At 40.7% G+C, this 23,389-nt stretch overlaps 2 protein-coding genes across 2 annotated transcripts; one reads left to right on the top strand and one right to left on the bottom strand.

Annotated features, from left to right (window-relative positions):
• Positions 1 to 1,961: 1,961 nt before the first annotated feature.
• Positions 1,962 to 3,716, top strand: LOC311054754 (neuropeptide B-like; the record flags this gene model as incomplete). The annotated part of the gene is made up of 2 exons (XM_084070759.1): positions 1,962 to 2,222; positions 3,588 to 3,716. The coding sequence occupies 2 exons, from the start codon at positions 1,962 to 1,964 to the stop codon at positions 3,714 to 3,716; spliced, it is 390 nt and encodes a 129-aa protein (XP_083926885.1).
• A 1,699-nt stretch (positions 3,717 to 5,415) lies between these two features.
• On the bottom strand, positions 5,416 to 18,306 carry LOC311054753 (guanine nucleotide-binding protein G(o) subunit alpha-like; the record flags this gene model as incomplete). Its single annotated transcript, XM_084070758.1, has 9 exons — positions 5,416 to 5,615; positions 6,418 to 6,505; positions 9,030 to 9,101; positions 9,548 to 9,689; positions 11,760 to 11,888; positions 15,216 to 15,376; positions 16,980 to 17,072; positions 17,982 to 18,073; positions 18,171 to 18,306. 9 exons carry the CDS (start codon positions 18,304 to 18,306, stop codon positions 5,416 to 5,418), a joined length of 1,113 nt encoding a protein of 370 aa, XP_083926884.1.
• Positions 18,307 to 23,389: the final 5,083 nt, after the last annotated feature.

The raw sequence follows: 23,389 nt of genomic DNA, 5'->3' as shown, positions 1-23,389 counted from the left end.
ATTATCACATTGATACATAACAATGTCAGAGAACAACTACCTTGACAAAGAAACATCTACTCGGTACGTTATTGTGACAACAATCTGTTTGTCACATACGTAGAAGACATTACTTTATGACAACAAAACAAAATCTTGACAAAGTAGCATGTTTTAAAATAAACATTGCAGCCAGGTCTTTTCAGCTACAGTACTTCATCATCACATCGCAGAGAGTTGGATTATGTGTATTATCAGTATTGGGGCAGAGAGTTGGATTATGTTTGTATTATCAGTATTGGGGCAGAGTGTTGGATTATGTTTGTATTATCAGTATTGGGGCAGAGAGTTGGATTATGTATGTATTATCAGTATTGGGGCAGAGAGTTGGATTATGTTTGTATTATCAGTATTGGGGCAGAGAGTTGGATTATGAACTGAGACTGTGACCCAAGTTGAACCTAGTTGTTAGTATGGTGTAGAGAGAAACAACTATCTACAGTGTGGGAAAGAAATATCAACATTCAGCACAATGATCGCAAAAAGAGGAAACCTCAATGACCGCCTAAAAGTGTTAGAGAAAGTTACTGTGACCTCAAAATAGCCGACCTACAAGGTCACAACGTGTCATGATGGGGGGGGGGGGGGGGGGTATGAAAAGGTTTGAGAAGCTGTGGACTGTGGTTCTAGCTGCATGAACATCTGTAAAGTTTAAGTTGTGGGGTGCAACCGTATGACCACAGGGTGGCGCCAAGGTGCAGCAACTGACACCATTCAAACATGATGAACCTTGCAGGATATTCTGGTCTTTTTTCTTTTTTTCCTCCCATTTATTATTATGAGGAAATAGTAATGATACCTCACACCCATGGTGGGACCCAAAATCGATATGATTGATATGTTCTAAAACTGGGGTTCTCAAAGTGGGATCCGGGGACCCCATTGAGTCCTTGAGAGTGTTCCAGGGGGTCCTAGACAAAATGTGTTAATAATCAAATTACTTATTAAAATTAAATGAATACATTTTGACCCTGCATATTTAATACTTTGGCTGTTTTAAATTATTTGTTTCCAGCGTATTTGGAATATCATTTATTTATTTATTTACTTTTTACATACATCTTCTCTTATTTATTCTGGGGGTCCCTGGAACAAGATATATTTGAGATGTGGGTCGGCGGCCAAATACATTTGGGCGTCCTGGCCATGAAAAAGTTTGAGCACCACTGATAGTTTTTCAGAAAACGCCCGGTTACATTTGTACATGTGCCTCAGGTCTTAATTAATGTGTTAAATGCTGAGGCGTTTATCAGTGACCCTTCGCTGTGATCAAGCCAATGGTGCCGTTGATTAGCTAATCAGATGGACACACACACACACACACACACACACACACACACACACACACACACGGTGCAAAACATAGTCTCGGCCATGCCTTTCGTCCTGGCGGAGACAAAAAATGTTATAGCCTAGAGGTTATTTTGCACAGATATCAATACAGGTGTGTGCATTGTGATTTTGACTTGCTCTTTCGTGTGCCTTGGGCACAAAACAAAGTTTGAAGAGAGATAATTACCACAGTTCTACATTATTACCCTCCTAGTATCCTATAGCATAGGCTACTGCAGTCTTGAAACTAAAGTCAGCCGACACAGGAATTCAATTATTTCCAATAGAAATCAATTAGCCTATACCCTGGCCCTGCCCACTCCTGGAAAGCCCATGGTGACGCGAGGTTATACCCACTCCAGACAGTGTAGGCAATATGCTGCCCTCACAAGGCATTCCAATGAAGTAGTGCACAAGAGGCATCGCCTACGATCACGCAGGGTCTCTTTAATAAGTAGAGAAGACATTCGAAACAAGATCAGACCTACAAGTAGCCAAGTGAGAGGAGAAGAGCGACCAGTCGCTTCAAGTTGGACAGGAGAGACAGGAACATTTAAGCCACCGCCAATCGACTTGACTTTCTCATGGAGATGTCAGTTAAACTCACCTTCTTTCTCGCGGTTCTCTCCATGCTGCTGCGCTGCAGTCCAACGGAAGCCTGGTACAAGCAGGTGACCGCCGGTCCGAGCTACTACTCCGTGGGCAGAGCGTCCGGCCTGCTATCCGGGTTCCGACGGTTCCCGAACCTCCGGAGAGCCGAGAGGGACTCATCTGAAGAGGGCAGAGAACCTCTGGGAAACACCCACACCGCACAACACAACTTTGGTTCTCTGAATTTCTTCTTTAACACTGTAAGTATTATTATAGGATGATAGCGGCTAATTCAGACAGAAACATCTTCAACTGTTAAGTCTTTATCATAGAATTGAATCAAAGCTGATTGCCATAGAATGTCATCAAAGAGAATAAACAATACACACGTGAGGCGGCCGTGTTTTTTCAATTACTTTTTTCATTTATTTTATTTAATGTTCACATCTTTTTTTTCAAAAATTATAAAAAAATATATATAAAAAATAAATGAAGTAGTAATTGTAAAAACACGGCCCCTCACGTGTTAGAAGGACAATATGAGTCACCAGAACCAAACACGAGTGTTTTCAATGAATCTCTATCATTGTTTGAAGTTACAATGGATTTGTATAGGAAGTGGGCGTGTATGATAAAATGAAAATATCTAAATACTGAATCAAACAACTTAAACTGTCGGCGTCCTTCTCCTCAAAAGCCTGAGTAGATGTTAAAATTACCCCAAACATGCTTGAAAGTGAAATATATCCCTTTAGGTTTCCACCGTATTTCGCATGGGGGAGCTGTCCCTTCAGCACCATGCAGGTCATAGAGAGCACTAAGACAGCTGGAAGTCACTTTACAGTTGTAGGCTACGGCTACTACAGGCTACTAAAATGTCATGTCAAGGACCCACAAATTGATATGTATTTGAATGTGGACCCCCATCTTAAAATGTTTTGTGCCAGGGAAAAATATTTCAAAGTTGTTCACTTTTTACTCACCAAACATTTTCAAAAATAGCAGATCTACAGGATCTCAATGTGTTGCACACAAGTTGCAGATCTGCTATTTTTGAAAATAGTCGAAGTATAAAATACAGTTAAAGTGGTTAAACTGATTGTGTCATTGTGATGCTTTATTATGAACTAATTTTGCTGGGGACCCCCCCCCCCCCCCCCCCAAGGACCACTTTGAGAACCACTGTCACGTGTGTTCTCAAAGTGTCACAATGACATTTACTCAAATAATTGAATTTAATTGCTTTTCTGTCGTTCAACATTGGAATATAATGATTAAAAATTACATTTGTTTGGCGTTTAGGCTTCGTCAACAAAAGGTGCACAGGGCAGATATGAATAACTTACATGAATAACTTTATACAAAAAAAAAAAAAAACATGAATAGCCGATCTACATGCTCAAAATGCATCACATCATGACGCGTTTTGAGCTATTTTTGAAAATGATTTTGGTGTATTTTTCAACATGGAAACGATTATGACGATTATGCAAAAAATATTGTGATCGTCTCAAATAATTGTGATTAGGCGATTATGTAATTGCAACAGGCTTAACTACGTGCTGGCAAGGAGGATGTATCGAATCCCTCTGTAATACATCCCTTTGTGTTTTCCCCCCCAACAGCCCATATGCATCAAAGACATTACACCCAACCTGCAGAGCTGTGAACTTGACCGAAGCGTCAAGGGGTTATTCAAGTGTAAAGCCGATGTCCTCCTGTCATTGGACGCCACGGACTGTGCAGAATATTGACCAGTATTGTATCATGGGGCAGGATAAGCCTTGGTTGTGGTGGAAACTGAAGATGCATCTTTGTTCCACTAAATGAAAGAACTGAAGTTTTATTTTCTATTTTGCCAATGCCTCTACAACGTTCTTGCTGGCTGATGTGTTCACAATATTTTACATAATGCACTGTAATAATAATGTACATATTCATCCAAGTTGTCATTACTAGATTAATTGTGCATCTCCACGTTTACATTCGTCTTCATGTACAATAAAGACACAGAGGAGATACTCTGATCATCCTCAAGACAGCAATTGTTTGTACTTTGTTGGCATCAAGTTAAATCTAACAGATAAAGGAAACCATTTTGGTTCTACATATCGGTTTTGATATTTTAGTATGTACATATTTTAGATAAAATTATTGGTTTTATTATTAAAGTAGAATTTCAATCGTGATTTTCCCAAAATAACACCAGTGCTCTGCATGTGCCCCCATCTCTAGCCTCAAACTGCACTAAAGACAAAGCCACCAGTCATTTCACTTTACAGATTGAGAATTAAAAGTTTAAGGCCTTTTAGAAAATACGACAAAAAACTATATATACTCAAAAAAACTCCAAGTATAACACGTTTGTGTATTTTGGGTCAAATGTCATTAAACCACCACCACAACCCTACCCACCTGCAGTAGTACCTCCATTAAGAGGAATGATTACATTTCATTACACCCAGGTCAACTTGATATAATGAAAGGCCGCTGGCCTTGTGGTCCGGGCACCTAGGCTGCCTGTCGCGGGTTTGAATCCCGATCCCGACGACCATTGCTGCGTGTCACTCCCCATCTCCCTCTCAATTTCCTGTCCATCTACGGTATACTATATCAGTACAAAGGCAGAAAAAGAAAAAAAATATGTATCTTAAATAAAGTAATAAAAAACACATTTCATTATACCCCGCCACCACAACCTATACCCACTTGCAGTAGTACCTCCATTAAACCCCACCACAACCCTACCCACCTGTAGTAGTACCTCGATTAAACCCCACCACAACCCTAGCCACCTGCAAGTGTACCGCCATTAAGAGGAATGAAAAAGATAGAGCTTTATCAATTAAATATTTATTAAAAACAAAAGCTTTAAAATTGAATTTTAAAATAAAAAAAATACAACCTGATGTACTTCCCATAGATTTTTATACCGTTTTAGCAAAGCCATGGCTCTAGCTCTGTACTTGATGCTATTAGCGCTATGAGCCACGATTCATGGCTTTGCTCAGACAAGCTTATGGGTGATTTGGTCATGCAGTGTCGCGCTCCAAAAATAGCAGATCAACAAGAGGATTCCCATGGTGACGGGGATTCCTGGAGACGGGAGCATGCCCATCGTCAACACCAAATGGCTGGACTAGTGTGGTAAAACTGGGCACTTGGGCCCAGTTTTACCACACTAGTAATGAATTCAAAGTTTAGGACACAGCATGAGGAGGCGTTTAATATCCGAGGACTGCCAGTAATCAGCCTCTCCTACAGGGTTATTAAATCAATGTCACTAGCCAGAACAATCAACATGAAAAGCATGAAAGATCATTTTGTGCAGTGGAGCTAAATGTCTACCCAAGAGGACCTCTCTCTGGCATTTTTGGTGCGCGACACCAACACGCAAACAAGTATAAATCACTCTTTAGAGTTCAGTAAAAAAACACAATCTGCATAGTATCTTCAGAGTAGCGTCAGAGCAGAGACGCGGTCGCCGTTTTCCTTGACGATTTGCTCCGTCAGCACCTCGAACACCACCCGTATGTTGGAGGTGTCTGTGGCGATGGTGAAGTGGTGGTAGATGGGCTTGTTGGACATGTCGTTACACTCCAGAAACATGGTGGCGATGTGGTACGCTGCAGCATCCACGTCACCATCAGCTCCTACAGGGAGACAAATGGTATTATTAAATCATCATTTGGATCAGTCACATGACGCACCACATCTTAAATACGTCAACTTTGTGGAGGGAAAGGGTCATACAATCAAGTATAAATCAGCCGCAAGAGCTTCATACTCCCAAGTTTACAGCTGCGACAACACTGAGTCAGTGCCTGCTTACTCAGCTGTCAGCTGCCCATTTTAAAATATCAGCTCTTCTAGCTCATAACAAGTTGCAAAGCATCAAGTCAAGGTAGTGAATATTGTGAGCCTTTATTTCTGGTACAGTAGGTGTTCTGGATGAGGCCGAATGTGACCATGCACTGTCATGCACAGAATTAGATTAGATGTATGACCAGAACAACTGTGTCTAAGAACTGTGGCAATCTCTGGCAGCAAGGGATTTGGATTCCCCAATGATAAAAGAAATGCTGTGAACCATGCCTACAGTATATGGAAAGGCAACAAAAGAAACTGGTGTGGTGTGAATACACACAACTCCTCCGGGAATCCAAGGTCCTGAATCTTAGAACATTTGAGAGTTCCCAAAGGAGACAATTTAATGACCGTAGTAGTAGTATACACACACAACTGTAGTTATTTGCAACGTTATACACAATATAACCCTCAAAGTTAATTCAACTCAGTCCATTTTTTAGTAATGTAGCAATTATCACTCCAAATCTTGTCAAGCAGGAATCAGTATGACCAGAGAAGGTAGAAGGGTGTGAGAGAACACAACATTGTTGTTTCCACCAATTTCACCAAAAACTTCAATACACAAAAGAGGTTATAGAGGCATACCTTTATAAGATGGGAGATACAACCTTAAGTGTCTTCCCGAGTATAGGATCTTCTGCCGGAAAAGATCAGTTTTGTTCATAAACAGAATCTAGAAGAGAAACAATTTACAAATCAATAGTATAGTTTAGAGAAATGGTTAGAAATTGGCACATCACTGACATTTGTCAGTGGTACATTTTCAACAGGATGCAAACATACTGGCAGGCATGCAAACAGCCCCGAGGTGAAAAAGGTGACATGTTTTTTTCTTTCGGGTCAGGTGTCACACAATTGCCCTATTTGGGTTCAAAAAGGTGACTGTAGCTGAAAAGTGACACTTTTGCATGTCTGTTGGACATGCTGAAATAATTGGACGTGCACACAAAACTAATTATCTTTCTTTGGTATAAACTACTTCAAGACTCATGTGTGACAATACAAATATTTTCTTAAGTTGGTATGTCAAAACAACAAGGGTGATACAGTATATTGTAATGATTGTCTCAACCTTGCAAAACGAAGTATACAATGTCATCGATAATGAATGATTGATTGATAAGTGCAGTGTGATGCTGCCACTGTAAGCATGCGAGGGAAATCAAACTGGCAACATCAACATGAACATAATGTGCTTCTTTCAACTATATGAGAAGCTGGAAGATCCCCCCCCCCGGACACTGCATATTAATGAACAATACATATCGATGTAATGTACTGTAAATACACCGGATCTAGCAAAGATGCTAGTGTACACCCGCAGTCACCACAAAAACAAGCAGACAAAAGCGTACATTACACAGGGAAAGCAAAGCATAATACAAATAAAATAACAGGGTACGAAACGGTACAAAAAAGGTGCAAAGTTATCCATTTAAGGCTAAGACAAAAACACATTTTTACTTGGCTCATATATTATTGCACTAACTAGCGTTTTAGAGGGCAATACATTTGTATACTAAAGTGAATTGTGTATAAAGTGCTAATACTGCACTTTCAAGTAGTACAGGATACGTTGTCAAATAAAGTTCCTCTGTACTTAACTCCTGACACCCTTCTCCACCATCTGGTGTCATCCATTCCAAAAGGGCAAGATACAGCAAGTCACTGTCTCTGCTGAGAGTCACCAACCATGGACAACTACTAACAGGAACACTCCATTTATCCAGAGCCAAGAGACAGACTGAACATCCCCAATGACCTTCATTGCATGCACATCAAGGCTAGCCCCTGGCAGATGCTTCAAGTCCATTAACCCATGCATATCAAGGCTCGCCCCTGGCAGATGTTTCAAGACCATTAACCCATGCACATCAAGGCTAGCCCCTGACAGATGCTTCAAGTCCATCAAAAGAAAGACACTCGGCACTAAAGGAGCGTGCACCATCCCTACCGTCACCATGGTTGAGTGAAATTCTACAAGTACGCTTAAAGGCTACAATGTGGGACGTTCTATTTTAGAAAATTCTGCATGGTATATGTTTTAATACAAAATATGTAGTTCACCTTGCCGTGTCTGGGGTTGCAAAGTTTGATATAAAAAGGTGGTCAAGTGTGTGCCCCCCTTCAATTATGATAAAATTATAGACAGCCCAAATTAAATGATCAAATTAATTATTGCCCATAATTCTTTATGCTGTAAAAAGAACACAAGGTAATTGACTTATCTTCCGTTTCATTCATCTCTTTTGTCTGTTTGATAAAAACAAACTGTTAGACTGCCAAGTAACGTATTGTGATGAAGTCTGAGATCCCAAACCTTGACATCATCCCCTTGAGTGAGTGACGTATGAAAACATTTATATTGACCCCCCCCCCACCTCCCCTTTTAACCACTGCTGCTGTGTATAGGAAATAGATGGAAAAGGGTATAATTAACTGCCTAGGGGTGGAAATCATGCAAGAGCAAAAGTAGAAACAAACCTACACCCAGCTGCTCACTGATAAACATATCACTGTGACCAACATCCAGTGACTCACACTGTACATGGCTCTTTAAATATCACCACAATTTAAAACAGAAAGGAAATCAAACAAACTCATTACACAAGCTTTCCAGCCGACATGCCGAACACAAATCACCTGCCTTGAGACCTCCGTTACACCTCCAGCTGCACTAATTATCCGTGTCAGGGGCAATCACAGCTGTGCCCGTCTGCTTGGCAAGGTGATTATTATACCAACGGGCACTCAGTATTCCTCTCACACCCAGAGTTAACTGGGTGTATACAGACATCCAAATACACACAGTGTGTCCAACATACTGGTAAACAATAGGGGGTGGGGGGAAGATACATTTTAACCACATAAACCTATTCTGGGCATGTAATAACAGGCTAACATTCAGTGAAAATTGCATTTATTTTGCAATGTATTGTGAGCTTGTAAGACTATTGTCGTGGAAGAGATTTGGTGTAGAGGATAAAAAGGAGGGGGCCATGTACAGACCGACAGACCCATATCCTATAGTGCGTACCAAAAAATCCTGAAGGAGGCGTCAACAAGTGTCATTTGGTAGCGCAGACATCTTGGTGGGGTATAAAGCGGTTGACTTAACATTGACCTCCACAAGTATGTCTGCAGCTAGTGATTAAGTGGTTAATGTGTCCAATTGCATTAGGCCATTTAAAACTTACCCACGGCGTGTCCTTAAAAGCGGTGTTTGTGTAGATGGAGGTAAACAGATCAAGGCTTCCCTGTAGCCGGCTCTGATGCAGCAAAATATGTGAGAAAAAGACATGAGAAGATAAAACAAAAGAAAAGGAAGCGCTGCTTGGGTTCAATCACAGTGGCTCAAAACAGGTGCTCTTCAGTCGAACAGGTGTAGGAATAGAAGCAAAGAAAACCAAAGTTCTGCTTGTGGTGAGGCAGACTATAGGGAAAAAATACTGAGGCACGCCGTCTTCAGGTGAAAAAAAATATATGATTTTTTTAGCAGATGAGCAAGGCAAAAGCTGACCGACGCATTTCGACACTTATGAGAGGAATTCTAATAACAGACACTCCTCAATTCAATCATCCATCAACATTAGTAAATAATCGTTTCTGAACCCGGGTTCTGATAAAAAGGCATAAATGCATTAAGAGTCGATATTAAAAACTTGTTTTTTTGTTTTTTTTGAGAGAGAGGGAGAGAGAGAGAACACTACATTACTCTTTGTGTCCCAGGTGAGGCGTCATCCATCATGTTCACATCATAGCCACTCAGATCCACCACAAACAACACGGCCTGGACGCAGTCAAAGCAGCCAAGCCACTTCCTCTTCTGGCTCTGCTGGGCCCCGACGTCATACAAGCTGTCAACACAGCAAGACAATAAGGTCAATGAACCAGTGATGACATGTATAAAGCATGCTGTCTGTCAGGTGGAAACACATGTCCAAACCGTTACTATTCAGGAAATCTTACAATAGATCCAATGTAGTCATTATTTTAGTCACACGCTCGTGTTATTTTTCATTAGTTAAATACATTTTATTTCTAATTTTCACAGGCCAACTCTCAACCTGGCATCCCCGTTTTGGGCATGTCACTATAAGCATGATTTTTCAGGGAGAGCGAAAATAGGATGAGAGCTTGTAGACCGGTCATTTCCGCTAAATCTGTCAGAAATATAACATTTTAAAAAACAGCTTCCATGTTCTCATTCAGTGTAGTTACATATTTGTCACCAGGTGCCGCCAATTACAAAATAGACTACTTCCATGAAGTAGTCACAATGTGAGCTTGTAGATCTGCCATTTTCAAAAGATTTTTAATACATTTGAAAAGTTGTGAAATGGGACATTCTGCATGATGAGTACTTTAAGTACACTTTTTAAGTACAATTTACCAATACCTTTGTACTTTTACTCAAGTACATTTTGAATTCCAGACTTTTATGTTATGTGTATGTTATGCATTTCTACATTGCAGAATTGATACTTTTACTAAAGTAAAAAATGTGAGTACTTTTTTCCACCACTGGGGCCGAGCTATCACAGAGAGAGTCTGAGTGAGTCTTTCTCTTCCTTTCTGGGGATAATCTCACAAACCGCTGGACCGATCAGCGCCAAATGTCTTGTGCATGCTGCCAGTAGGTCAAGGAGTTGTTTTTTCAGCACCGTGACCAATTTCTAAACTAAAAAGTATCCAACAGACCATTTCCTCACAATGTCAAAGATTGTAAGTCATGCATCAAGCTGTGAGTCTAGGTGACACAGGCAATAGACCAGACACTCACCTGACACCAGGTGCATGATTGCTCTACTCATGTCTACGGAAATCAAACATTTATCCACTCAAGAGTCATCTTTCAAAAACTGGAGGACAGTAACCCAGAACTGTAGTGTTTGAAGTCGCACTAGGCTGGAAAATCTTTACTGGGGTGACTCATGTGAAGGCAAATCTATAAAATTATGCATCTTAAATTTAAGTCTGATTTGGGTTGGGGTAAAAAGACATTAATTCAGTATGTGAGCTCATAATAGCATCCTGGTCATATTGTGCTTACAATTAAGATGATGAAATCACCCTAAATGTTTAATTTGAACATTTCTGCCTATAATGACATCATGCCCCAATTAAGTGGGAAAGGTGCAGCTATTAACCCATTCAATCCAAATCTTGCAGATCTGCTATTTTTGAATAGCCAAAGTATAAAAATAATGGTTATAGCTAAAATCTAAAATGACACATATGCGTTACCGGATTGAATGGGTTACTTGAATAATCTGAGTTCCCAGAAGCTCTCGCATAAGAACGGGAGAGATGAGAAGTGACTAATCCAAGTATGAACCGACAGACATTCTGTATGTGTACCGTTTGAAGAAGCTACGGTACATACTTTACTGTACAGTGGAGGTGTTGTTCTGTAGAAGGGCCGCTCTACATAAATAATTCATTTTGACACAAGATCTCAGTGTTAGCATATCACAGTACCAGGAAACGGTATAAGTATCCTATATTAAAATTGGCTAATGGGAGGGAGGGCGGGTGGCCGCCGGCCGGTCGGCAGGCAAGCGGGCGGACCTCTGACGTCACTCTGACACAACCATAACCATAAAGGGGAGACCATAAGAAAGTGTGTGGCTGTTAGCAGGCTCAGCTAATTTTGTAAGGTCCTAAGTAGCCATAGGTAGGAACTAGCTGGTTGCAGGGTTTAGCGGTTATAAGGAGGACCTTATCAAACTTCCCAAGAAGGGAATCTAATGTCCAATAATAACATAAGTCTGGATATCAGGCTACATTTTAGTTATGACTGAGAAAATATGCATTACCAATTATGCATATTTTCTGAGGCATATTTTCTTTAACTGATAACCAGTTTGTGTTGCTGGCCATCAACAAAGTATAAATAAATATCCCCAGGCTTTACAAGTACTTACCGAAGGATCATTTCATTAACTTGAAACTGGGTCTGGACGATTCCACAAGTCCTCACTCTCACTCTCAATACATCCATCTCTGTAGGAATGAAGTTTGGAGCAATGATCCGACTGATGTTCTCAAAGAAGCTAGAAAAGAAGGGGATCGAAGTAACATTACAACAGAAAAGACATCTGAAGATGAAAACACCAGTGTTTGTTCACATGATGGGCCAGCTGCTCAAGTCAACTGCTAAACACCGTTTAGTGGTTAAGACCTGAGGCCGATTCTACAAATGCCTTCTAAAATCAGTAGTTCTCACACATTTTTCAAAAATGTTCAAAAATAGCAGCGCGGCACAAAGTGATGTGCTGCGTCCACAATTTCTACCATAAAGCCTAATATACTGTGTGAGCCACTTGGTTCATACCTCCTAAAATGTCTAGCTGCATAGAATAATAGAGCATTAAATCGTGCAGAAAATAGCACACGTCACACATTGCGACATGTAAATCTGCACCAAAAACATCCATCAAATGAAAAGGTTCACCTAAATCGTGACCAAATTTGACCTTTGGTCAATTATCGTGATCAAAGGTCAGAACAATGCGCTCTCTCCCAAAGCAGCAGACAGGCAGCTGGCACAGGATATAAAACCACAGGTTGTTATTAACACAAAGCTACAGGGTGCAGTCAGCCCTATACCACCAGCAGTGCCCACCCACTCCCATCATCTCATCTAGGCAGGAGCAGACAGGCGACATTCCAGTCAGGTTCAGTCTCATCACGTCACACTCCAGGGTGCATGTCCCCCTCCCTCAAAGACTCTGTGCCCCAATACATACTGTATACGGGAAACCCAGAGCAAGTCAGGGTGTCCGGTCAGCCTTGTAATTGTAATTCAGCGGGCTCAGGTGACAGACTAATAGGACTGGGGACATTGGGCAGTCTCAAAAGCACTTGGGTTTGGAGGGGCAGGGGGGCGATGATCCGGCATACTTGCAGGTATGCCATTTTACTGCCTTATAAAGCCAAAGTGTAGTAACTACACATTCAAACAGATAAAAAAAAGGCTTTAAAGTTTGTCCGGTCCAATGGGTATACAGTACAAGTGATATTGTGCTAATTGTATATCTGTTCATCAGAATCAGTTTTATCGTCACATCACAGGTTTAATCAGTGGGTGAAATCTGTTTCTGTGCATGTTCATGAAGTCATTGTTTATCCCGCGAAAATCATGAAGGCTAACACTAACAATGGGGCGGCAGTGGCTCATGGGTAGAGTGGCCGGGTAGAGTGAACTGGAAAACCGCAAGGTTCCCAGTTCGATCCCGGGCTGGGGCGCTCCCCTAGAGTTAGTGTCGAAGTGTCCTTGAGCAAGACGCTGAACCCCTAATTGCTCCCGATGAGCAGGTTGGTGCCTTGCATGGTTTCCTCCGCCATCGGTGTATGAATGTGTGTGTGAATGGGTTAATGGCACAATCAATGTTAAGCGCTTCGGATAGAAGCGCTATATAAATGCACCATTTACCATTTACAATCCCCACAATTCTCCACGGCGCTGCAGGACAGGTGTCTAGCAAGCAAAGGATCACTGATGTCTGGGGAGCACATTTCCATTTCTCCAACAGCGGCGGGAGCTACTTATTGCAGACTGCCACATAACACATCCATTATGCAGTGTGCCATATTAATGTCACATTCTCCGGGATGGCAAGATATTTCTATGACGTTAGAAAAGTTGGGAGACAGATTATAATAAAAGTCTGCTCGCAGCCCGAGGTGGTGCCTGTCCTTAAAATTGCACAAAAAAAGCCCCAAAAGTATGTCACGACAGCAAAATGTTCAGAGGGCGAGAGATGTAAGCGTGAGGTCTATCGGAGAGAGCAGAGAACAGGAAGAGAGAGTTAGTAAAGTGTCCCATTACCCTCCAGTTCCAAACCACAGTCACTTATTGAATTCCGATGATGAAGCTGTCATGTTCCCATCTGAACTTGGGAACTTGTTTAGCCCGTTGCCTCACAGACAAGTTTCTCAAGCTCATACACTGCTTGAAAGAAAAAGCCATACACTCCTGAGTCCCACATACGCCTGACAAAAGAGCGGGGAAAAAAAATTGTGCCAATTAATGAACTGCATTCCACAGTATCCAGTCAATGATGCAGCCATTCAAGTCTGGCATTTCTTGAATGCCCATAAAATTTACCACAGAAATGAATCTTTGGTGACACTTTACACCATCATGATTGTGTGAAAGGTGAATAATTGAAAAAGCTCTTCAGCCCACATGAGGATGTTTACATGTCTTTGGTTTTGTTCAGACTGCATGCAAATCCGATCTTTCTCTCAAATACGGGCTTTAGCTTTATTTTTTTTGCAGGTGTATTCAGACAATAACAGCAGATCACAACCCGCAGTGATGTGACACTTTGTGAGCTCTTTCTGGTGAGCCAAGTATAAGCAGGCTTCAGTGTCCAGACAACATCTGTAGAAATCTTTGCAAAAAAAGTTCTCTTTTGCTAGTCAGACTTGATCAAACCAATCTGGATAACATTTTGATTTCAGCTGCCAGTCTGAACATAGCCTTTAATACAAGGATGTTGGGGAAGCAGTGGACATCAGGAAAATAGCAGAGCTCAACAAGCTCTCACACATGCTGTGAGCTTGTAGATCGGCTATTTTTCAATAGCCGAAGTATAAAATGGGGATGTCAAATAATATAAATCTGCAAAGTAACTAGTAACTAAAGAGGAAAAAGAGGGAAGACTATTAGATGTAGTTTAAAGTATCACAAAATGGAAATACTCAAGTAAGTAAATGTACCTCAAAATGGTACAAAAAAGTACAATACGTGAGTAAATGTACTTAGTTACTTTCCACCACTGCATTAATGCTCATCTTTACTACTACTCAATAAAACATAATCTGCCATCCAATCAACATCTTCCTAGACATCTGCAAACAGTGCCATTATGATGAGACTGCAATTAAGCCTCCACACACAACAACATGTTGTAAATGTCAAGACTCAGAGCACCCATTTCCTGGAGACAATTTAACCTTAGCAATGGTCGTTGCTGTTATACATTTTCTCCTTTGTGGAGTTAAATTAACAATGAGGGGCGCCCGATAGCCGAGTGGTTATAGGGCACACACATACTCTATCTCCACATGGGCTCAAATACCTGACATTCAATCCTTTGTTCAATCTGCTGCATCCATCTCTCTCTCCCCATCCATCCATCCATCTCTATCGATCTATCTATCTATCACTTGTAGATCGGCTATTTTCAAATAGTCTAAGTATGCATAGGGCTGAAATGGTTAATGCATGTTTTGTAATAACAATCAAAATCTACAAAGTAAATAAAGTTTTCAAATAATTGTAGTGGAGTAAAAAGTACAATATTTGCCACTGAGATGTAGTGGTAAATGGTAAATAAAATAGTGGAGTAGAAGTAAAAGTATTGACTCACTAGAGAGCAGAGTCGTTCAGCTCAAACTCACAGCCTCTGGCTGTGGCGCTCCGCACGCCCTGATCGGCCCACAGAGCATAGAAAGCATGGGCTACGAAGGGAAGCAGCTCCTGGTCCTCCCCATAACACTGCATACAAGAGAGGATGGCACAGGCATGGACCTAAGGGGCAACACAATAGATACAGATTCCCATATCATACACACACACACCGTTTATAGCTTTCTTTTTAAACACTTGACAATATACAGTTAAATCTGCTTTTTAGATACCCTCATTAAATACACAGGAGTATCTATCAAGCCTATACAGATAAAAAAAAAACCTAAAATATCGTGGAAAATGACATTTTCTACCATAACATAATTCAAACAGTGAAACACTCAGATTCATTGTGCATAAAGTGAAACATTCTAAACCTTTTTTTGTTTTAATCTTGATGATTATGGCACAGCTCAAAAACTAAACCACTAAAAAAAGGATTTATATTTATTTATATACAGTATTATGACAGAAATGTCAACCATGTGAAAAGTATGTTACACTTACAGGACATTTCTCTACCTCCCTACCCAAACAGACACAGCACCACTCTGCTGCCCTGTCCCAAAGGGAGGACTGTGGCACTACTGAGGTGTTATGGAAGCCCAGGTTTGATTTGATTGCAGCCTTAAGCTCATCTGTATTGTTGAGTCTAGTGTCTCTTCCTCTTGACAATACAACATAGATTAGATTCTCTGTGGGGTTCAGGCCAGGCCAGTTGGCTGGTCAGTCAGTCGGTCAAGCACAGTAATACCATGTTTCAGGTCGGTACACCAGTTACTACTTAGTTTTGGCACCGTGGGCATGCAGGTGCTAAGTGCTGCTGGAAAAGGAAATCAGAAATCAACAGGTGTCATGATGGGTGCCACATCATCTGCTGGTGTTGGTCCACTGTGTTTTATCAAGTCCAGACTCAACACAGCCATCTACCAGGAGATTGTAGAGCACGTTGTGCTTCCGTATGTTGACAAGTTTTATGAAGATGCTGATTTCCTTTTCCAGCAGGACATGGTTCCTGCCCACAGTGCCAAAACGACTAGTAACTGGTGTACTGACCAAACTTATCAGCCAACTGGCCTGCAGGAATCCCACAGATAATTTATGTTGTATTGTGAATAGGAAGGTGTGTGAGACACTAGACTCAACAATACAGATGATCTGAAGGCTGCTATCAAAGCAAACCTGGGCTTCCATAACAACTCAGCAGTGCCAAAGGCTGATCACCTCCATGCCACGGCCCATTAAGTAATTTGTTTAAAAGTAGCCCAGACCAAGTATTGAGTGCATACATTTTTGAGTGGTCTTATGTAATATTCTAATATTTTGAGATATGGATTTTAGATTTTCATGAGCTCTATGCCATAATCAAGAGTAAAACAAAAAAAAGGTTTCAAATATTTCAAATTATGCGCAATTAATCTAGAATATATGAAAGTTTCACTTTTTGAATTATATTATGGAAGAAAATGACCTTTTCCACAAGATTGATCTGTATACACTGAATTTTTGAAGGAATACATTCATTTTGAACTTCAATGTTGTTCAGTTGTTCAAATCAGAGCCTTCGTTTCCTCACACACATGCAGTGCAGTGGATAAATACAGACACCTAGTGTGACAATGAGGTACTGCATATACAGTACAAAGAGTGCACTTGGTGAATTGTCATCTTCATCTCAAACAAACTGCGTCCAAATGTCCATTGAAGTGGATGATGGCCTCACCTTGTTCTTCTTGTTGGTGAGATTGATCCTGAGCTTTCCCATACCCAGCAACACAAACTTCATAGAGGTCAGGAGGTTGTTGAGCACCGCAGGCTGTGGAAGGATAACAACCTCTGTCAACACTATGGCTTAATTGATATGCCCAGGGGTGGATTGCCGCACAGGACACCCTAGCCCTGGACCAGGGGCCCAAGAGCACAGGGGACCCCCAGTCAGAGCCAAAAGTGCTCATTCATGTCAATAACAGAGCCCCAAAAAGTCCTACTGAAAACTGTACATTCACTTTGTAGATGTTAAGAAAGAAACCATCATAATGCCTTTTAAATGCATGTTTATCCTGCCAGTAAAAATAATAACTAGAAAAAGTGCTCCTCGGAGCACAAGTCTCCGCCAGCAGACTTGTGTTGGGAATGTTGGGAATGTTCTAATTCTTATGTTCTAATTCTTACAAAAAAATGTAAAAATAGTAACATGACACAAGTGTCCTATCCGTCTGTATAACTGTCCTATCCGTCCTGTCTGTATAAGTGTCCTATCCGTCCTGTCTGTATAAGTGTCCTATCCGTCCTGTCTGTATAAGTGTCCTATCCGTCCTGTCTATGTAAGTGTCCTATCCGTCCTGTCTGTGTAAGTGTCCTATCTGTCCTGTCTGTGTAAGTGTCCTATCCAATTGTTACAGTATCCGCCATTTCTCAGCCATTTCGTGGTTATTCCTGTCTTACCTCACTTTGAAAGAGGCTGAGACTCTTTCAAAGTGACGCATGTATTTATAGGCCGCTATACGTCACTAGCCAATCAGATCACACTATTTCACCGTATTGTCACGTGTCACGTGAGGCTTGAACAATGTTAGCTTGGCCGAGGGGGACGGGACGGAAAGTGAAAACAATGTCTCCTGGCGGAGACAAAAACAATGTGAGCCTAATAATAAACTAATGGATTATTATAATAATTTTTAAAAATAGTGAAATAAATAGTTGTAAAGTGCACACTGTACCCTACCTTAAAGCTAATGAGCTCCTGCTTGGAGAAGCCATGACTGTGGATGATCTTGATCTGTTTCACTAAGGTGCTCTTCCCACTCTCTGCAGCACCTGATATGCAAACAAACCACACAGAACAAATCATTTCACTATAGACACAACACTTCAATTACTAATTTGTTTTTGCAGAAGAAAACATGAAACTCACCCAGCATCAGGACCTTCATCACATTGAGCTCACTCTTGGCATGTTCACATATGTCGTGTTCTATGATATTGTTCTGCAGTTTTGCCCTCTTACCCTCCTCAGTCACATCTTGGTTAGCGCACAGGCCCATGCACATCTATACAGGCAGGTGAGGAGGGACAACTTTAGAAAGAAAAGGCTGCTTTTCCATCATAAGACCTGAGGCCGATTGTACAAATGCCTTCTAAATTTTGAATAGCCACTGCTAAAATCTAAAAATGACACAGATGCTTTCCCAGTTTTAATGGCTTCATTTCATCCATTCATTTCATTTTGCCATCCCAATAAGTAAAGCATTGTTTAAATAAATTATACAACAAGCTTAGAATTACAGGCATACAATTTGGGAGTGATGAGGATGCATTAAAATTATGGGGAAAACTTCCCTATGTCAGTTGGAATTTTCCAACATATAATAAGACAAATGTAACATACAGTATCAGTGGTTCTCAAAGTGGGGTCCAGGGACCCTCATGGTTCTTTAAGGGGGTTCCAATTGATCCATACAGAGATCTGTAACTCAGAGAGTAGGCCTACAAATGTAGGCCTACTTGAAATCAAAAAGTTTGAGAACCATTGCATAGATTATTAGCCTACCTGCAAAGGGGATGGCAGATAAGTGAGACAGCAATACATCATGACTTTTAGCCTGCTTGTTTGTTTTAAACAATAGGCCTTGAAGCTCACAGCAACCTGTGTAGACCTTTCTGATATGAATGCAAACCCAGAGGAAGAAGGAGTGGGGTTTTCTTCTTATTTTTTTGGCAGAGCCAATGAGGTTACTAATTGGATGATGTAGCTCACCTGTGAAAGTCAAGTCTGCTGATATGGTCTGCTGCTAAATCCATAGGCCTATAAAAACCTAAGGATTTTAATTGTCACATATCTAGTATAGGGCCTATAGGCTGAGAGACACTGTGTAGCCTTAAACTCATCCTGAATTTAGATTTTATTGAATATATTAACACAGAACACCATCCATGTGGTGGCTGCTGCATATGAATGAGAGAGAGAGAGAGAGAGAGAGAGAGAGAGAGAGAGAGAGAGAGAGAGAGAGAGAGAGAGAGAGAGAGAGAGAGAGAGAGAGAGAGAGAGAGAGAGAGAGAGAGAGAGAGAGAGAGAGAGAGAGAGAGAGAGAGAGAGAGAGAGAGAGAGAGAGAGAGAGAGAGAGAGAGAGAGAGAGAGAGAGAGTTTTTTGTTTTCCACCCGGCAGAGATGGTAGGGTTTAAAGGGATAGTTCACCCAAAAGATTACGGTAGGAGACACAAACAGGGGTCATCAATGTGTCCGTACATGGACATATGTGTCCGTGGTAAGACTTGGCCTTGTCAGTGGCACATTTTAGATTTTATAATGTTCTTATTGTGATCATAAGACTCACTGTGGCACATTAGGAGTCCATTAGGACAGTGGTTCACTATCTTTTATTTTCAAGGACCCCCCTAACTCTGAGAGTGCACAAATAGAACCATATGGACCATTTGTGCACTCTCAGAGTTACAGACCTGTAAAGGTATCAAGGCTATAGCTCTTTGTGTTTCTGGTAATATTCCACTCATTTGTGTGTCCATGGAAAAAAAAAACATTTTTGACAAAAATGTCCACCACAAGCCAGCATGGCGATGACCCATGGACACAAAGAGTCTCCTTTGTGTCTCCTACCGGAACCACTACCTACCGGTCCGCTGGTCATCAAATTATTGGCTTAGGAATTCGATATATCCATATCGAAATATCCATGAATTCAGTCTCCATGGGGTGACTAATCGATAGAAAAAAAGTCATTTTGGGGGTGAACTATCCCTTTAAGTGGCTATGCCATGCCTAATATGTTGGAGAGCAGCCAGGTTTGCTCTGCATAAATGGCCTGATTTTAATGGACAGCCATTGACCTTCAAGTGCAAATTAACAACATGTGGTTCATGTGTTTACTGATGATGAATAGGATTATGTCCAAGGCCTTACCCTTGTAAATGTAACTAACATAACCTTCACAATTACCTCAGTTATTATGAGGGCATACAGTAAAACAGACCTCCTCTATAATACACCAAGGCAACAGCTACAGTAAGTGCATAAACCAGTGGTGTAATGTAACTAAGTGCATTTACTCAAGTACTGTACTTAAGTACAATTTTGAGGTATTTTTACTTTACTGGAGTGTTTCCAATTTTCTGTACTTTTACTTCTACTACATCTCAGAGGCAAATATTATACTTTTACTCCACTACAACTATTTGAAAACTTTAGTTAGTTACTTTGTAGATTTTGATTATTATTACAAAACATACATTAACCACTTCAGCCCTATATACATTTCGGCCATTTGAAAATAGACGATCTACAAGCTCACAATGCGTCGCAACGCATTGTGAGCTTGTAGATTTGCTATTTTGAAAATATTTTTTATACATTTGAAAAGTTGTGAAATGGGGCATTCTGCATAATGAGTACTTTCTGTTACTTTAAGTACATTTTGATGCCATACCTTTTGAATTCTGGACATTGCAGTATTGATACTTTCACTCTTAAGCAGTGTTGGGCTATATTACTTAGAAGAGTAATATGTTACTTATTACTTATTACTCATTTGAAAAGTAATAATATTATATTACTTATTACTTGGAATCAAGAGTAATATATTACATATTACTTTATATTACTTTCCCCGCGCCCCCCCGCAAAAGAAAAGACGTGTCGTTTTTAGCCTTTTAGAACGGAATCCAATTTAATGGAACAATAGAAAACAGTCAACAGTCTTTATCTTTTTAAGTATTTTGCTGCAACAAATTCCATATTTGGAATTGGAACAATAATTATCCTTACAGAAACAACATCAATCTGAACTGCACACACTGGCTGCAGCCTCTCAAAAACTGAAACAATAAAGTCAACTTTTTGAACATTTCTTAACCTTTTCAACATATCTTACACCAGTCAATATTAATTAGCCAAAGTGCAAGGGGGGGAGGAGAGAGGAGAGGAGATATAGAGCAGTGGTTCTCAAACTTTTTCATGTCAAGGACCCCCAAATTGACACTTATTAGCCCGCGGACCCCCATTTCAAAAGATATGCCAGGGACCCCCATAAGAGAAGATTTTTTACGGCTCTAGCAGTGATTCTCAACCATTTTAATTTCAAGGACCCCCAGTTTGACATGCATTAGGGCCACAGACCCCCATTTAATGGCATTTCTATCACTTGGACCGCAATTTATATTGTAAAATCTAGGCCTATGTCAATTTAACTCTGCAAGAGTACAAATGGAACCAAATGGACCCTAACGGGTCTGAGAGTGTACAAATGGAACCAAATGGACCCACACACACACACACACACACACACACACACACACACACACACACACACACACACACACACACACACACACACACACCTGCCATTAATTAGTGATGTTGATTGCTATGTGGTCAAATGCGCATACAGGCTCAACGAGCCATCGTTATCCAGCTAGTGTTACACAGCTGACTGGCAATAATATGCGCATTTGTGTTGAAAACGCATCGCATCTGATCACTCTAATCTAATCCAAGGAAGTTGGAACAACTCTCTAAAATGGTGGATTTTAGTTTGGCTGGTCATTTTGAGATGACAACAGCAAATAAAGGTTAGTAGTAGACTTATATTTGAGATGAATGATGATCAGTCAGTTATTATTCCAGTGGTCTATCCAAGATGTTTTACAACGTTGACGACCAGCACTACTCCTCCTGCGTGCGTCTCCCTCTATGAACGCCACGGGGCCACCGTGTGTGTGCGCGTGCGTGTGTGGGAGGGCTGGAGAGCTCAGCCTGCAGATAGGCTACAACACGTTACAGACAGAGACGAGAGAGACTTCTCATTACGAGGTGTTTTACCGAGGGAGAACACTTCTCCAACTGTGCGCTGGCTGCGTGCTAAAAAGAACTGATCTGCAAGCTAAGAATCATCTCTGTTGACGTAGGTTGATAGCTTGTAGATCTGCTCTATTTTCACATGATGCGACAACTTGCCTCTACGAGAGACGGAGAGAGAGTAGCCTATTATTAAATGAGTGAATGAGACAAAAAATGACGCTCGTCATCAGTAACGAGTAACGAGGCCTTTTTTGACCGAGTAATATGGTATTATATTACTGTTTTGGCAGAATAATACCTTACTTTACTCGTTACTGGGAAAAGTAATAATATTACAGTAATATATTATTTTGAATTCGTTACTGCCCAACACTGCTCTTAAGTAAAACATGTGAGTACTTTTTCCACCACAGTCATAAACACAAGATGACACAGCTTTTCAGATCAAGTTGTTATTATTGTCAGTGATAACATACTGTAGGCCAACCAATATCTACAGTGTTTGTCAATTAGGAGTTGTGATTAACATACAGATTACAGCCTACACTGAATTACATTCCAACATGACATATAGACATACTATGGTTTTTTTAAACAATATGAAACCAACCAGAGTTAATGTAGAGGTGGTCAGCAAAATATACATCTACAAAAAATATAATATTTAATCCCATTTCATATTGGGATAGAGGTTAACTTCATCAGGGCTTCCACAATGACAGTAAGAGGTCTATAATCAAGGCGACGACACCGAGCATCCTTCATAATCCTCTACTTTTAAAGATAATTTAACATTAAAAGCATTCTGTTAAAACTCTCTATAAGTGCTTCTATGCTAGAATAAGAATAAAGGAGTGTGTGTTTAAAAAAAAGAAGAAACAATTGCACTCAGAAGGCCAGATGTGCAGATCTTGATAGTGTGCATTTTTCAGTTAAAAAACTGTTCTATCTATAAAACGGAACAGTTCTGATGGTTCTGAACAGCTTACAGTCAGTGCATTCTGGAGTTAAAGCCTGCTTTATACCTAGTTGTGAGCCAGCGTCGCGCAACCCTAAAATAGCTGACATTAAGGGCCCTATTTTGTGCGTCTCAAGTAACCAGGTGTTATGACTTAACTGAAGACCTGGAGGCGTGGCCCATGCTGTTTTGGCCACTCAAAATAGCGGAACGGCATTGGCCACGCCTCCAGGTCTTAAGTTAAGTCCTAAGACCTGGAACTTAAGACGCGCAAAATAGGGCCCACAAACTCACGGCTAAACTTTTAGATCGGCTATTTTCAGGGCGTGACACCAACGCGCATCTACCTATAAATCAGGCTTTA

The sequence above is a fragment of the Gymnoscopelus microlampas genome (genome assembly GCF_963454915.1).
Source record: "Gymnoscopelus microlampas genome assembly, chromosome: 11".
Taxonomy (NCBI): domain Eukaryota; kingdom Metazoa; phylum Chordata; class Actinopteri; order Myctophiformes; family Myctophidae; genus Gymnoscopelus; species Gymnoscopelus microlampas.
This window is presented reverse-complemented; position numbering and strand designations above follow the sequence as displayed.